Source organism: Arvicola amphibius, chromosome 12 (genome assembly GCF_903992535.2).
Source record: "Arvicola amphibius chromosome 12, mArvAmp1.2, whole genome shotgun sequence".
NCBI classification, from domain to species: Eukaryota; Metazoa; Chordata; class Mammalia; order Rodentia; family Cricetidae; genus Arvicola; species Arvicola amphibius.
This window is the reverse complement of record NC_052058.2, coordinates 24,612,245-24,629,647: the sequence shown is the minus strand read 5'-3', so window position 1 is coordinate 24,629,647 and position 17,403 is coordinate 24,612,245. Positions and strand designations below refer to the sequence as shown.

General features: G+C 48.7%; 1 protein-coding gene across 1 annotated transcript in view; it reads right to left on the bottom strand.

The window, feature by feature from the left end:
* Positions 1-287: 287 nt before the first annotated feature.
* Sh3bp5 (SH3 domain binding protein 5) overlaps positions 288-17,403 on the bottom strand; it is a 68,642-nt gene continuing 51,526 nt past the window's right edge. Inside the window, exons 4-9 of the mRNA XM_038348656.1 lie at positions 14,500-14,664; positions 6,981-7,111; positions 4,995-5,037; positions 4,158-4,377; positions 1,922-2,182; positions 288-1,657 (exon numbers count right to left, since the gene is read on the bottom strand). Of these exons, the coding sequence (XP_038204584.1) occupies positions 1,446-1,657; positions 1,922-2,182; positions 4,158-4,377; positions 4,995-5,037; positions 6,981-7,111; positions 14,500-14,664 (1,032 nt within the window). The 3' untranslated portion in view covers positions 288-1,445. The remainder of the gene's footprint in view (positions 1,658-1,921; positions 2,183-4,157; positions 4,378-4,994; positions 5,038-6,980; positions 7,112-14,499; positions 14,665-17,403) is intronic.

The following is a 17,403-nucleotide window of genomic DNA, read 5'->3' as shown; positions in this document are numbered from 1 at the left end:
ACTGAGTCAGATGAACCCGTGTTGCAGGATTGTAGCTCCCCATCCCAGCCATCCCCAGGAGACTACACTGACCAGTGAAGCAGAGACCCTCTTTTCTTGGGCCTGTGGCTGCCTGCCTCTATCTCTCCTCGGTGCTCCCCTTTGTAACACCAAAGGTGGAATTCTAATTCAGACCTTGGGATTTTGAGCCTAAACCACCAGGATGAAATGAGAGCAGAGGGCCACAGCATCCCATGGTCCTTAACAAAGCCAGGGACGTCCCAGAGTGGAAGACACACAACAGTGGCTTTCTCAGCAGAAGTCACAAAGTTTTCTTAGTTTTTATTACCCTCAAGGTATTAAAACAAGTACAAAATAACCTTGTAATTAGGATAATGTATCCATCAATAAAAAAGAAGAAATCACTATTGTATGAAGCTATACACACATGGCTAAAATATACAAGCTGTGACAGAATTAAAAGACAATTTGAAATGGGGGGGTTGCTTTCTTCAGAAAAGCCAAATCAATAAAACAGGACAAAATACAGTGCCCTAAATACGCATAAGTATAAACACTAAGAGTCTAAACACACTACTATTGGCATAACATCCACTGCTTCTATTTCCCAGCCCCTGCCAGCACATGCCTACTCCCTCTAAAGAATACTAGGTGCAGCATAAACCTTAAATAGTCTGTCTAGATAGAACAGTGGCATGCACTTCTAGAATAAACCCCCTCGGCTGGCGGGCTAAGGTTAGGCTGTAAACCTCCCGCAACCACAAACCCCGTATGCTATGTCCCTGCTCCCTCATTCCCCATCCCCATATTGGCATTCAGTCACCTTTCCCACCCCCAAAAAGTGCAGTTCATGGTACCTTTCCTAGGAAATGGTTATAATGGGTGTCCCAGAAGACATGCTTTTTTTTAAAAAAAAATCCCCCTCTGCGCACCAGAGGTGATGAAAATGAAATTGTGTCTTGGCATTGTTTTTGAGATTTCACTGGGTCAAAACAATGTGTTCTGAACACTTGAGTTTCTGTTTGTGAGTTTTAAAATTATTTTGGTGCCCTGTGATATAATGGAGAGAACATCTCAGTTTCCCCAAATAGAGGGATAGAGATGTAGGCTGGTGACCCCAGTCTGGCTAAGTGTCCAGTTTCCCTCCTGGCTCGGGTTCTTTCACAGAAACTAGTTATTGCTTCTACACTGCCGCTGCAAGGGAACGTTCTGCAAAAGCTGTGACCCTGGTCACAGTTTACCTGCGATGGCTCTGCTCTGAAAAACACCAGCCCAAGAGCTCTTACCAGAGGGAAATGCTTCAGCCCTCAAGGTCACTGAAACTTGGTTAGTGCAGTTTAGAGTAAATGCATACTATCTGGCTTGTGTTAAATGAGTATTGGCACGATGTTTCTCAAGTTTCATGTATAAATGTGATTTGCACATGGGCCATAGCCCTGGGTGAGTCAGCCAATCTGCACCATTTTTATGTCAGCGATAATCCCATCTCTTCCTTTTGAGCACTGTAGGGAGAGGTGCTTCATACGGGTTTCCAAGGCCTGGCCTTCAGGGGGTGTGCTGCTTTGGCTCCTGCCCTTGCCACCACCACTGTTGCCGTGAACACGGTTGTTGTTGGCTCTGTCACTCGTTTTATTCTCAGCCCCTTCCGCTCTGTCTCCTGTAGAGATACAAAGGTTGCCGAATGGGAGCTGACAGTTCCAGCCGCCTAAGCCCTCTACGATTCCCACTGCCACCCACCATGCATCTCAGGGCCTCTCCAGCATTGGATGATACACTATTTATCCCTTAGTGTGTATCCTAAGATGAGATTTACTATCCTTACTTTGGAGTTAGGAAGCAAACCTCTCTAGCAGGAACCTGCCAAGGGGATTGCTCTAAGGAGAGACTCAGGGCCAGGCAGAGTGCCAGGGGTCAAACTTACCTCGTTCCACCTCACATTCAGGGGAGGAGGCCCCACTGCATTCACTTCGAGGGCCCAGTATTGGAAACATCATTCCAAATTCAGACAGGGACACGGGGCTGGGCAGATCCAAGCTGCCAGGCCTTGCCACTGCAGGGAACTGGTCAGGCACATCAGATGGACTTGTTGGTCCTGAACTAAAGCTGGACACAGACTGAGTTTCTGAGTCGTCTTCAGACACTAAGTTGCTGCAGTTGTCGTCTTCAAAGGCTTCGGAAGCCACTGTGGGGTGAGAATATCAGTCACACGGAGCCTGCTAACAAGTAGCCCAGGTCCCTAAAGGCTTGCAAACAAGCTCTCTGCTGGCAGGCAGGCAATCCCACAGCGTGGAGTGCAGGTTCTACAACCGTCCTGAGCCTTCTGACTCACCTCCTGCTAGGTCCCATAGAAAGTCAGTGTTCCAGAAATAAAATTAACTCCTGCACTATAATTTTGCGCTATAATTTTATGCCAGCAGGTACTACCTAGAGAAAGGATAGCTAGGGTAAAGCACATGTCTAGCATATACTGCACTGTAGAAAAGGGAAGATAAATTTAGACACTAGCCCTTTGTGATGTGTCCTGCGGAGGCAATCTTACAATGAAGACTGAAGGTCTTCCTTCTGGCATAGACAGCAGTTGCTGCTGGAAAGGGCAGCTCTGCATGCAATGTATGTCTGTAGTAACTTTTGATCTCATAAGCCTGCCTAGACCACTGTTTGCAACAAAGAACAACACTTATTCTGGTGCATAAACAGAATAACCAAGGCTCAGAGACACACCATTCTTGTTTTCAGAGCCTCTCAGCCTGCATTCTCGCTTTAAGATCCTTTCTAGTTCTCATTATGCCTATGGCATCTTTTTTTTTTCTTTTCTTTCTTTTTTTTTTTTTTTTTTTTTTTTGGTTTTTCGAGACAGGGTTTCTCTGCAGCTTTTTTAGAGCCTGTCCTGGAACTAGCTCTTGTAGACAAGGCTGGCCCCGAACTCACAGAGATCCGCCTGCCTCTGCCTCCCGAGTGCTGGGATTAAAGGCGTGCGCCACCACCGCCCGGCGCCTATGGCATCTTTAAAAATGGTCTAGCATTCCAGAGAGGGTTGCTATAAGTTATATATATATATACACACACACACACACACACACACACACACACACACACACACACACACTGCTTGAGACAGACTGAATTCAGATCCGGACCCCACTGTTGACTGTGTGGCCTTGTCAAGCTACTGCTCAAATGATCTACATACAGGATTAATGAAGTGATATAAAGCAACTCATTCATAGCTATTAATTATAGTTTCATTTCTCTTCAACCTGGCGATTCAACCTTTGTTGATGGCCTTCAAGAATTACTGAGGATGGGATTAGAGCGGGTTCAGTGGCTAAAGAGCACCTGCTGCTTTTCTAGAGGACTCAGGCTTGATTTCCAGCACCCACATGGGAGCTTACAACTGTAATTCCAGAGTATCCAGTATCCTAACACCAAGCAAGAATGTGGTATACGTAGATACATGTAGGAAAAACTCATACACAAATTATTTTTAAAAATACTAATAAGGAAAAGAAAAAAGAATTGCTGAGGAAGGCACCTTGGAGAGTCACAATGTATTATTCCACAGGAAAAGAGAAGCTGCAAAGTGTTCACTGTCACAGGGTAGCTTTCTTGATTAACAGAAACTAGGTCAGTCTTCTATTCTATCTGCACAGGATATCCTTGGACAGAAGAGACCCATGTGCTCAGACCCCAGGGAGAGCTGCTAGCTGTCACTTCTCACAACCCTCCTGACCACTCTACCCAGCAGAGAAGACACTATTCTCACCACACAGCTGAAGCAGCTAACACACCAAGACCCCAGCTAGCCCACTCTATGCCGTGGTAGAGTGGGGTCTGAATCAGATCTGGGTCCCAAATCCCTTTTAATCTTCCCTCAGAACATCTTAAAGTTTTGAACGTTCTAAAGTGAGCTTAGACTCTCTGAGAAGGGTAGGGATAGAGCTGGAACATTTCCCAAACTTACTTGATCATGGAATGCTAACATTCAGTAGCAATCTGACAAACATAGTGTCCCACAAATCATGAGAAATTACCAGATAGCCTGCAGGGTTGCCCAACTCTCCAATTCTTTAGTGATAGGCAAAAGACGGGGTCTGTGGGACAAGATGGCCCTGAAAGCAGATCACATATGCTGTGTGGTCCCTGCTGGCCAGACTCACCAGAAATGGCATCAGGCTCAGGTCTGCTCCCAGACAGCTTCTCCACTGATATGCTGCTGCCCTCAGCCCCCACGCCACAGCCCCGAGGCCCCATGGCATTGGAACGTCGGCGCTCGTGGATCTCATCTGAGATTCTCTCCAGGCTCTTCAGGGCTGCCTTATACTCGCCTTTTGCCAGGGCCAGCTTGGCCTGAAGGTCATCCACTGTCTTCTTCAGTTGCTGATTGGGAAGATGGAGGACCTGGTAAGCCAAAGTGGCTCTGTGTATCTCCATTGAGAGAGGGGCTACAGATGACTACAACAGAACTTTCTAGAACACCCAAGACATGGCCTAAGGAGGATCCAGTTACTTTTATTGTGGCTAACCATTCACTGTAAAGAAAATGACTATCATCTCAACACCAGTCCATGTGACATAAAAATACGCAGAAACAGCTATTAATGGAATGTAGCCCTCAGGGAAGGAACCGTACACTTGGTCACAGACAAGTTCTTGGCCCCATATTTGAAATCACCTGTAGAGCCACTTCCAGTGTAGACTGCTGACCCAATCCCCAAAGGTTCTGGAAGTAAATGGAGAGCCTGGGAACTCTACTACAGACGTTTCCGGGACCGCTTGTCTTAGGCACTCACGCCAAGATCGAATAAGTTAGTACCATTCAGTGAGCAGTGAGTGGCAAATAGCTCCAGACTACACACAACGCCCAAGACCTCTTGAGTACTGAGGTGGAGGAACATGTTTCCCTGTCCTCCCCTCACATGGGTCATTCAAAGGCCTGTACCACACTAGAGTTGAGTTGGGGGACAAAACAGTAACAAATCCAAGGTCACACGTACCTCGAGTTGCACATAGTACTTTGCCTTGAGCTCAAAATAAGGCCTGCAGAAGACAGGAACAAATGGTAAGAATATGATCTTATGGTCAACTCCTATAGATAAATTTGCTACAGCTAGTCAGGCCATGGCAGCGACAGACACCAGCAGAGCTCCTGGCTCACCCAAGGCCTCTTCGTTCCCATCTCAAAGTTTTAGAAACCTTGCATCCTGGTTCCTTTTACCCTAGGAGACTGCTTGGGTCTACTGACCAATAAAGAAGACGGGACTGAGGAACAGGCTGCTGAAAACACTTCCTCCGCTGGGACCAACTATGGAAGAAAGCAGAACCACTCCCTGTCAGCTGGGTATAGCAGGACCACCACTTCCTCAACCTCAGATCAGTCCTCTTGTACAGTGATTAAGACTAGGTGTTAGTGAGCTAACCAGGTTATAGGCAAGGAAAGATATAAGACCCCTGGACTCTGCATCAGACAGAAAAGCTGGCACTTTATAGCAACTTTGGTGTCTGAGCTATTTCTCGTCCATCAAATTCCTAAGTCCTGCATCTGTAATTGCTGATGACGATTTTACATTGGAGGACCCCTTTGGTGTGCAAGGAAAATCTGAAATGTAGGTATAAGTGGCCAAATGGGGTGAATATCAGCCCAGCCAAGGTGCAGAGAAAGTGTGGTAGGTGTATGAGATTCCAGGTGAAGGAAATATGAACTTGTCAAAGATGAAAAAAGGGAAGCAGGTGTGACCAAAGCAGGAGGGGAAGGCACTAGAGCCCCTGAAGCCCTTCCATGGAAGCACAGACGGGCATCTAGTCTCACAGGCAGACAGGAGTCATCAGAAGCATCTGGAGAGGCTGGCAGAGTGTGGCCACAGGAGTCATGCGTGAGCAGGTCAAATGTGAGAAGACTGTACAGAAGGCACCATGAACCTTAAACTCCACAAATTCACACCAGACAAAGCAAGCTCAGAGGCTTCCCCTCTGCAATAGGGGAGGGAAGGGCTTTCCACCTCTCCCAGCTGTGTCCCCTGGAAGTGCAGTGGCAAACAAAGCGTTTTCTCTGATGCATGGATGTAGGTGTGTTGGAGGGAGCAGGCAGAAAGCAGGGGCAAGCCCAGGAGAAGACATGGGGCATACAGAACACGGAGGCTCCACCTCTTCCTTTAATAACGCCTCCCTCCTTTAATCCCAGCACTTGGGAGGCAGAGGCAGGCGGATCTCTGAGTTCGAGGCCAGCCTGATCTACAAGAGCTAGTTCCAGGACAGGCTCTAGAAACTACAGGGAAACCCTGTCTCGAAAAACCAAAAAAAAAAAAAAAAAAAAAAAAAAAAAAAAAAAAAATAACGCCTCCCTCCCTACTTACCTGAACCCCAGTTCTCTGTCAAGCTTCTAGCTGTCCAGTCTCAGGACGAGCAGATAACCAAAAGTTTAGCACATGCTTTCTGTCCCAGTTCTGGCTCGCTGTTTCTCTCTAAGGCCCAGTGAATGAATCAGGGACCCAGTCTTCCCAGCTGTGCTTCCCACTGATTGTTACTTGGTCAACATGTAGGAGGGTGTCAGAAGAGTTTGGGGAAAGCACCGCTACCCTAACTTGTAGCATTTCATCAGCTACTTCCTTGATCCATAGAGACCATGAATGATGAGCAGAACTCACCCCCATGATGCTGATAGGTAAACTGAGGGACAGGGCCCCAGTCCACACCATCAGCTACAAAGCCAAGCATACAAACCAAGCTCCCGAAAGCAGAACCTCTAGGCCAAATAATGGTTTGCTTTGGAATTTCCTTTTCCCGTGTCATCTCCTGTTTCCCGCCAGCATCCTTGCCCATGGCAGCGGCAGCAGCAGGAATACTATGGTGTGTCATATGTGACTACAGGGGCACAGGGCGCTAGGCAGCAAGCTCCAGGCAATCCCTCAGTGAAAGTACATAAAAGGGGGAGCAGATGCAGAAGAGAGCCGCTCCCACCCAGGGAAGGATGTGCCCAGACTTACTTGGATTTGTTGATGGCCCGCTTGAGTTTCTTCTCCAGCTGCCGCATACGGCCCATGGCAGCATTGTACCTGGCTGCTGTCTCCTTGTGTACCAGTTCACTCCTTGTCTTGGTCTGCTCAGCCTCCATGACCTTTCAAACAACAGCAGAGGCCAGCCTGGTTAAGCTCAGAACAGCACCCAGCTGGCGTACTGCTTATACTTATATCATTAAAAAAAAAAAAGTTCATTGAAGCCAGGGTGGTGGTGGCGCACGCCTTTAATCCTAGCATTTGGGAGGCAGAGGCAGGTGGATCTCTGTGAGTTCAAGGCCAGCCTGGTCTACAAGAGCTAGTTCCAGGTCAGGTTTCAAAGCCACAGAGAAACCCTGTCTCGAAAAATCAAAGAACAAACAAAAAGAAGTTTTTTGAGTAAATCTACAGGAATATTAAGATTAAATGTCAGTAAAACAGGATCTGCTTTCTTCCTGACGTACTTTAAAAAAGCCTGTCAGATAACGTACCCAAGTTGACCCAAGTACTGGGAAAAAAAGGCAAAAGGTAAAAATCTTGAGAAATTTGTGAAACACTCAGATCCAACCAATATCTATTTTCTTCTGCTTGGGCCTGCAGAACCTAGGAGAACCCTGAGGTGGTGTAAGGAGGGGGCCCGCTTGTTCTTCTCGGCCAGTTGGCTAGCTTAGCCACAAAATAACCACACAGAAATTTTATCAATTAAATCACTGCTTGGCCCATTAGTTCTAGCCTCTTATAGGCTAACTCTCACATCTTGATTTAACCCATTTCTATTAATCTGTATATCACCATGTGGCAGTGGCTTACTGGGAAAGATTCTAACTGGTGTCTGTCTTAGGCAGAGGATCCATGGCTTCTCCCTCACTCTGCTTTCTTCCTCCCAGAATTCAGTTCTGTTTTTCCCCACCTACCTAAGTTCTGCCCTATCAAAAGGCTAAGGCAGTTTATTTATTAACCAATGAAAGCAACACATAAACAGAAGGACCTCCTACACCACTAAGGCCAGCCTGATAGACAGGCAAATGCCCTAAGAGCACAAACTCCTGTGGTCACACTCTCCAGATGCTTCTGGATGACTCCTGTGTGCCTGTGAGACTAGACACCAGTCTGTGCTTTCCATGGAATGGCTTCAGAGCTACCTAACTAGAAGAACAGTAGAACAAAAACACACCCACACTATGCATGATGGCAGGAAAGCCAGTGGGGCAGCCCTTCCCCAAAGGTCCTGAAGTTAGCTAGGCACAGAAAAGTCCAGAATGCAAAGGGGTCAGACTTCAGCAACACAGACATTGAGAGAAACGATTAATAAATGGGACCTCCTGAAACTGAGAAGCTTCTATAAAGCAAAGGACACAGTCAACAAGACAAAACTACAGAATGGGAAAAGATCTTCACTAACCCCAAATCAGACAGAGGTCTGATCTCCAAAATATTCAAAGAACTCTAGAAATTGGACACCAAAAAAATCACAATAAAAACAATGGAGTACAGATCTAAACAGAGAACTCTCAACAGAAGAATCTAAAATGGCTGAAAGACACTTAAGGATTGTTCAATATCCTTAGTCATCAGAGAAATGCGAATCAAAACAATTCTGAGATTCCATCTTACACCTGTAAGAATGGCCAAGATCAAAAACACTGATGACAACTTATGCTGGAGAGGTTGTGGGGTAAAGGGAACACTTCTGCATTGCTGGTGGGAATGCAAGCTGGTACAGCCCCTTTGGATGTCAGTGTGGCGATTTCTCAGAAAATTAGGAAACAACCTTCCTCAAGACATAGTAATACCACTTTTGGGTATATATCCAAAGGATGTTCAATCATGCCACAAGGACATGTGCTCAACTATGTTCATAGCAGCTTTGCTTGTCATAGCCAGAACCGAAAACAACCTAAATGCCCCTCCATCAAAGAATGGGTAAGGAAAATGTGGCACATTTACACAATGGAGTACTACACAGCAGAAAAAAATAACCACAGCATGAATTTTGCAGGAAAATGGATGGAGCTAGAAAACATTACTTTGAGTGAGGTAACCCAGACACAGAAAGACAATTATCACATGTACTCACTCATAGGTGGTTTTTAAACATAAAGCAAAGAAAGGCAGCCTACAAACCACAATCCCAGAGAACTTAGACAACAATGAGGACACTAAGAGAGATTTACATAGATCTGATCTACATGAGAAGTAGAAAGTAGAAAAAGACAAGATCTGAGTAAATTGGGAGCATGGGGACCTTGGGGGAGGGTTGTAGAGGGGAGGGGAGAGGCAGGAAGGAGAGCAGAGAAAAATGTAGAGCTCAATAATGAAAAGAAAGGAAGGAAGGAAGGAAGGAAGGAAGGAAGAAAGAAAGAAAGAAAGAAAGAAAGAAAGAAAGAAAGAAAGAAAGAAAGAAAAGTGTCTCCCAGGAGAAGTAGGGCTCCCCAGCTGTGCACAGGCTCTCATTCCACCTCGGCTCCCAGGCTGCAAACAAGCAAAGCCTTTCTAAACTTAAGTACCCAGAACATCCTAAGCACTTGGCTATCCTACCTGCAATGCCTTCAAAGGTAACACACATCAGGATTTCTACCTCACCAAGGAGACTCCTACATCTGCAGCCTAGAATCAGGCATAAGCTGGGTGCAATGATGGGTGCAGTGATGGGGGAGGAAAGTTTGGGGCCCAGGGACAGAAGCCTCCCCCACAGGGAAGGTGGACTAGCATGGAGCAACTGAGATGGAACCACAGAGAAAGCCTTCCCCGGGGCCACCCGTGGCTCTTGAAAGCTCCCATTGGTCGTGTTTAGCCCAGACTCAGGTTCCCTATTCCCATCTCAACAAGGTGCTCTTCTGTCTCACTGCCACCACCCTCACACCTCAGAGCCATTCCCAGGTACCCACTGGGGCAAAGAACAAGAGGTCACACCTGGAGTCGACAGCCTAGCAGGGGATGAGCACTCCTGCTGCAGTATGTATCTATCATTCAAAGCAGTGTGGGATCCAGGCAGCTGGGGTAGCTCTGGCTGCTCTAGGGGAGCTGTGATAGCGGAGGCAGCATTTGGAGTCATCATGTCACTGGGTTTTGTTTCATTGTCTGAGATGCTGTATTCCCCACGTATCTCCATAGCATCTAATACACAGTGCATGTATCCCGGTGTACCGCTATGCTCAGCTCAGAGGAAACACTACAGGCTACAGCTTTCTTCTGCATCCATATGCCCCACTTGCCACTGCCACAGCATGACCACACAGGACGTACAAAGATGGGCAATGGTGCTTAGTTTTCCACATCCTTCTCTGAGGTAGACCTTAGCTCAGGTGACCTTAGCTCAGGGACAACTGTCCAAGATGAAAAGAGTCTTCTCCTCCAGTCAGGTGGTTTAGAATATTCTCCCAACATGGGCCTCATCCTGAAACATTCGTCTGGACGGAAAGGGCTTTCCCATCTCCTCGCAGTTTCTCCGAAAAGCTCCAAACTGTTTCCCACTGTGTTGGGAGCAGTGAGACCCCAGATCCTGAATTTCTTGTAATCCTCTGATCTGAGTGCCTACAGCTGCTCTGAGCATGAGACCTTCAGGAGTTCCTGATGGCAGGAGAGTGGTTTCTGGTGGGTTTGCCTGGGGTGTGGCTATCTCTATATAATCTGCCCCTGAACACAATAAAGGAGGCATTCTTGGGGAATTCAAGGATTACCCGTGTCACTGTCTCGCTGTCTGAGTGTCTGTCTGAGTGTCTGTGTATTTTAACCTCCTGCCCCTTGCCTGAATCTCGCGAACTGGGTAATAGCGCACAGAGCGCAGACACGGGGATGTGGTACGTGGCACCACCGCACCTCTAGGCCAAGGAGGGGCCATAAGGTGGCCCTCGACTCCCTTCAGGCAACCTTCCAGGAGGTGACTCTTCTCCAGTTCCAGCCTTCATGGCTATCCTGGAAGCCTGGAGGAGCTGTTGGTTGGCTTCGTCTTGCCATTTCCTCTCCAGAAGCCCCTGCTGCCAGCTCACCAGCAAGGACTGCCTTCCTGTGTCCACGCCACACTTACCTCTTCCTCCATCTGGTCAAAAAAGCTAATTCCTCCCTCCCAGGCTGCCAGCACTCCTGTCTCAGAGAGTTGAAAGCCCTTGCCTTCCCTAGAAGACCGCTTCAAGATCAAAGCAGCCAAGGGCTGGAGAGGCCTCTGCCGCCAAACCTCCCTCTGGTTCTGGGGAACAGCAGACACAGCCCCAAGGGAGGCTGCTCAGCTGCAAGCTCGGCAGTGTTACTGGAACCATTTGCTGTTTGCCAGCACCAAGCCAAGAACTGTCCCCATGACCTGTCTATGGTTACATGTGACCACTAGAGAATATTGGGGCTCCTGACATCTAGGGTGTTAGCTTCTGCTAAAGCTTCAAGTATGGGCATCTAATGTTACCAGTAGACTAAGAGAAGACAGATGGGCTCAGGTGAGGAACATGTGGAGAGATGGAGGAGAGGGTTATAAAAGCTCCGTTCCCCTAATGAAACAGGCTTTCTGGCATCTCCAGACGTCAGCCAGTGTCTACATGGCCTTCTGCTAAGGCAGCCCAGCATGCTACCCCCACAAGGCCTGGCAAATGGTCCCCAGGAGCCCCATTGGGAGAAATGCTCAATTCAAACAGAGGGTCACAGGCATTCACGCTATTTCAGAGCCAAACATGAGCATCTGGACTGCAGGGAGGATTGGGTCTCTATTACCCTGCAGGCTGAGGCAGGGCAAAGGTCATGGTCTCGAGAGCATTTTTGTGTGCTCCCCTCCCCCTTGTTGCTGGGGATGGATCTGACTGCCTGCAAGCTAACTCCAAGCACTTGTTCTACTACTGAGGTACCTGCCCAGAGGGGAGGATCATTTCTCACCAGTTCAAGGAGAATCATCCTAGGGCTATGCAACCATGAAGGAACCAGAGAAAAGGAAGAACTATCCGTGATGGGGAAGGCCTGGCCTGGGACCCAGAACTCCCCACTGATCACACAGGTTGCTGCTACCATACCTAACATAGATAGACATAGATGAACCGGATGTTTGGGTCCTTTGTTTTGGTGGTCAAAGGGTACACATCAGATGGGCATGGGCCACTGCGAAGCCCCAGCTGAACTGAAGAGGCTCTGAAGCTATCTTGCAAAGCTCCACAGTCTGCTTGCTGCAGACCCCAGAGCCTTGTTTCCATAGGCCAAGCATGTGATTCCGTGGAGACAGTGTGCGGGTCTCAGGAGCCTCTGTGGGCAGCTACCCACTGCCATTACCCCGCGACTAAAACGTGGACTTTCCTATTTCATAGTAACATGCAGTGGTTTCTTCTCCTTTTTGAAAAGATGGGGTTCCCTCCATAGCCCAGGGTAGCCTTGATCCTCCTGTCTCAGTCTCCGGCCTGGCACCAAAGGCACACACCACCATGAACGGGCACATCTGGTAGTCTCTGCACACACCACAACGAACGGGCACATCTGGTAGTCTCTGAAACGGCCTCTTACATGTTGCTACAGATCTACAGCTTTGGAGGGCAAGAGTCCCAGAAGGAAGGGCAGGCCTGAGGCTTGTCTAGTTGCTTTTTTCTCTATCAGGCTTGGCTTTGCACGGGTTCCAACCTCCCCTTTAGGTTTCTCTATAGCTGACCCAGTAAGATTTATCTGGCGAGGGATGGAGATAGAGACAGAGACCCACATTGAAGCACTGGACTGAGCTCCCAAGGTCCAAATGAAGAACAGAAGGAGGGAGAACATGAGCAAGGGAGTCAGGACCTCGAGGGGTGCGTCCACCCACTGAGACGGTGGGATTGATCTAATGGGAGCTCACCAAGGCCAGCTGGACTGGGACTGATGGAGCATGTGATCAAACCAGACTCTCTGAATGTGACTGACAATGAGGGCTGACTGAGAAGCCAATGATAATGGCACTGGGTTTTGATTCTACTGCATGTACTGGCTTTGTTTGGATGCACACCTTCCTAGACCTGGATGGAGGGGGTAGGGCCTTGGACTTCCCACAGGGCAGGGCACCCTGACTTCTCTTAGGACTGGAGAGGCAGAGGGGAGGAAGGAGTGGGAGGGAAATGGGAGGAGGTGGAAAATTTTAATAAATATTTTTTTAAAAAAATAATATATATATAAAAGATTTTCTATCGGCTTAAAAAAAAGATTTTTCTCAGCCTTGCTGGGGCTACAAGCATTATGGCCACTAGGGGGCAGGAAGCTCAAGGCTGCCAAGCCACGGGCAGAGCTGATTTCCTGAAGTCATTTGTAAGCCAGGCTTTTCTATTTAAAGATACTCAAGCCCATTTTAATCATCAGACCCCCAGGACTGAGCCACTGTGGCAGGTGACAATGTCGGGGTATAGCCACTGGCACCGGATCCTGGACCTCATTTCTAACACAGCCTTTCTGACACTCATGGAAACCAGAGCTACAGTCTGCGTCTGTCTGCCTGCCTTACAACAGCCCCCTGGCCTCACTGGAGAACAGGCCTGTGCCAAGGAGACCAAGACTCAGAAGAACAAGAGCTGTACCTGGAGGAAGGAAGCAGTATCCGGGAATATTCTGTAAATATTCAGCAAACTCGGGTCTACAGTGTCAAGCAGGTGGCCCCACTTGCTGGAGTGGGAATGTCCCTAGGGTGGCGATACCGTGGGCCTGGAGGGAGCAGTGCTATGGGACCAGTGCTCTTTACAAACGAAACCTGAGGGGTGGGGATGTAGCTCAAGGTTAGAGTGCTTGCCTACAATGCCAAAGGCCTGGGGCTCCATCCCAGCACAAGAAGAGAAGGCTCATTTGTCACTTGGTTCTGGAGACCATGGCCTCTGAGAAGCAGGCAGTCACCACAGATGCCAGCCTTGGTTCTAGACTTCCTAGCTTACCGAACTGTGAGAAATGTATTTCTGTGTGGGAGCCCTCAGTTTATGGTATTTTGTTAAGTAGTCTATCTAGACCAAGACGATTATTACTTCCAGCTCTGAGCCAGAGAGTGAGTCCTGGGAGCAGGTAGAGAGCCACATTATGGTGACATAAACCCCACAGTGACAATCACTCCCAGCTACTGCCTACTGCACATCACTTCCCAGACCCCAACTTCATCTGGAAGGCCCTGCTTGAGCGCCCACTTAATTCTGGGCTAGGCACTTCGCCCACCAACATACACACACCCAAGTGCAGGTTCAAACTGTTATCAGGGCTTCCACTGAGGACTAATGGTCCTTCTGGAGTACTGGGAGCTAACCTTGGCAAGTATCCTGGCCCCTCTGGGAAACCCAACTCCACTGCCAAGACATTCAGGGTCTATGTGAACCAGATAAGTTTCAGGCAATACAGAGAATGATTATCCTCACATGTCACCGGGAGGCTGTCATGCCTGAGCATGGCTTAAAGCCAGGCCAGCCAAAAGGTTCTGGAGAGCAGACAGCCTTTACAGAAGTATTCCATGCCATCCAGGAACCTCTTTATACTCCTGTGGGGAGTCAAAGAACATACAGCAGACGGGCCCAGCTCCCCATGGCCAGCATACACACGGCCCTCCTACCCTCTGAGTAGCATGATTCAGCATCTCCTGCCACGCAGAGTCGAACTGCCGCTTGTCATCCTCCAGCAGCCGCTGCTCAGCCAGGGAGATGGTCTCCTTGGCAGCGCGGAGCACCTCGGTGGCCCTCTGGAAGTCCTGTGTGGCTTTCTGAGCTTCCAGCTGAGCCTGTTGAGAGAGGAGGGCTTGTGAGGCCTGAGGCAAAGACCAGGAGTCCCCGGAGCCCATTACCAGCCCCCCTTCGGAGAGGAGTGGCCCAAGGTAGCAGGGGACTGGGACAGGGTAGCAGGGGACTGACTGATGGCTGAGTGGAACCCAGACAGGTGACCAGACAGTCTTGGCAATCTGGAGCGCAACAGAGAAGTAAATGCATAGATCTTGCATCTGTGATGACAAGGGCTAAGGCAGCTGAGCCAGGCAGATGCAGCAACCCTGGGCACCTTCCCTTCACACCACACAAAAGTGCCCCAGGGACCATGCTGGTGGGACTTCATGCTACAGATGAGGCAGAGAGGCTGCAAACAGCCTTTCCTGAGACTCCAAAGCTGGCCAGAAGCAAGGCTTCAGGCAAACACCCCACAACACGAGTGCCAGCCTGGTGTGGCCAGTGGCTCAGTCCACAATAGGCCGGGCATGACCTATTACCAGTACCACCCTGCTTTCGGGAAGGAATTAACACAAACTGCAGCCATCCTTATAGCTACAGCACACCCAGCATGTGTGATGCTTTTGTGTATGTGTGTACATAGGTTTATGTATATGCATGTGAGCATGTGTGCATGTGTGTACATGTGTGTATATGTATGTATGTGCACATGTGTGTATGTGTGAGTATGTAGGTGTATGTGTATACGTGTGTGTGTAGAAGCTTGAGGTTCATCTTGGAACCTTGTTCTCTGTGACAAAATTCCTCACTGGCCTGAAACTCACCTGTTGAGCTAGGCTGGCCAGTGATCCCCAGGAATGCATCCACCTCTCCAAAGCTGGGATTACAAGCATGTACCACCATGCCTGTGATCTTATACAGGTGCTGGGGATAGAGAACCCTGCTGCTCGCCCAGTGACCTCTGTACTGACTGAGCCATCTCAGGTCAACATGTAACTCCTGGGTATCTGAAATGTGGTTAGCAAGGAAGGAATACAAACATCTCTCATGGCCGGGAGAGCTCGGGGGTGAATGTGCCTGCTGCACAAGCAAGGACTAGAGCTTCAGGTCCCCAAACTCACAGAAACACTGGGGAGCTGTGGCGGCTGCCGCAGCTCAGAAAAGGAAGACGGGATCCTTGAAGCAAGCGGTTAGAGAGACTAGTTATATCTCAGACCTCTGGCTTTGGCTGAGGTCCTGCCTCAAAAATTAAGGTGGACAATCGACTGAGGGAGATCCCTGGTGCCCACCCCACACATGCACATGTACCTGTACATTCATGAGGACTTGCTCATGTGTGTGCCACACATGTGGATAGGCAGACACATGTATGCACACCTGACACACATACACAAGAAAAAAACGCCTCATTTCAAAGACTCAACACAAAAATGTTAATTATCCCATTAGCCATTTTTCTGATCAATGATGAGATAATATTCGAGATACAGTAGACTAAATCAAATATACTGAAATTAATTTTACCTCAGTGATCCCCAGAGAGTATAAATGTGCACAGGTGACTCTCTCACACCACCCCTTTTGGACATTTGATGCTCCTCCCTCAAGAGTATGCTACATCATGTGACCGCACCAGAGACAGGCAGGGGAGATGGCCTGGTGGGTAAAGCACTTGCTGTGTGTGTGTGTGTGTGTGTGTGCGCCCACGTGCGTGTAAGGACCTAAGTTCAGGTCCCCAGAGCCCACATAAAGCCAGACCTGGTAGCACGCATCTGTAACCGGGCATTCCACAGTGAGCTGGAAGACTCCCCAGCTCACAGGCCAGTTGTTAGCCAAGAGCTGCACCGGAGGCTGTCTCTGACCTCCACATGCAGCACACTGCAGCACGTGCTCCCAGCGACAGAGAAAGCGGCGCCACACTACAGGCCCCAACCTCCCTTGGGTTCTCCTCCAGTTTCCCACCCACCAGAACAGGGGCAGGCCACCGCTACCTGCTAATCTGCCACTCCCTCTTTCCTGCAAGTCAACAGGTTCCCTGGGGCAATTACAGAAGCCCTGATGGGACACTAACAGAACTGCCCCTGGGACTTCGGAGGGGGATCAACAGGGCCCCCAGAGAAAGTCTCACATGACACAGAGGAAATTGTCACATATACTGAAGAGAATTTGCAAAGAAAATTAAGAGGAAAAGAAACAAAGAAGCTGAGCGCACAGAGCACAGCAGCCCTAGGGAAGCTCAGTGACCTATGATGGCCCGCGATGGGCATCCTCCTGGTCTAGCCTGTGCATAGCCACAGCCCCAACTCTCCAGACCACAGGAGGGTCACACAGGAGACTGAGCCCCATCTGCTGCTGAAGGGCACATTCGTTTCCTGGCTGCCCAGATCCAAATAATCACACAGAAACTATGTATTAATTACAACACTGCTTGGCCAATGGGTTATGTATATTCCTAGTTAATGCTTACATCTTATTAATCCATTTCTATTATTCTGTGTATTGCCATGAGGCTGTGGTTTACTGGGTAAAGTTCCAGTGTCTGTCTCCTTCGGTGGCTATGTGGCGTCTCCTTGCCTCTGCCTACTCTCTCTAAAAGTCTCTTCCAGCCTAGCTATCTTCTGCCCTGCCATAGCCCAAGGCAGCTTTATTCATTAACCAACAAGAGCAACACATATACAGAAGGATATCCCACATCAGCCTTTGTGGTTTGTTATTTTGTTTGTAGTGTGTGTGTGTGTGGGGGGGGGGTATGTGCATGTGTGTGTTCATTTGTTAAAAGTAGTTTTCTTAGCCGGGCGGTG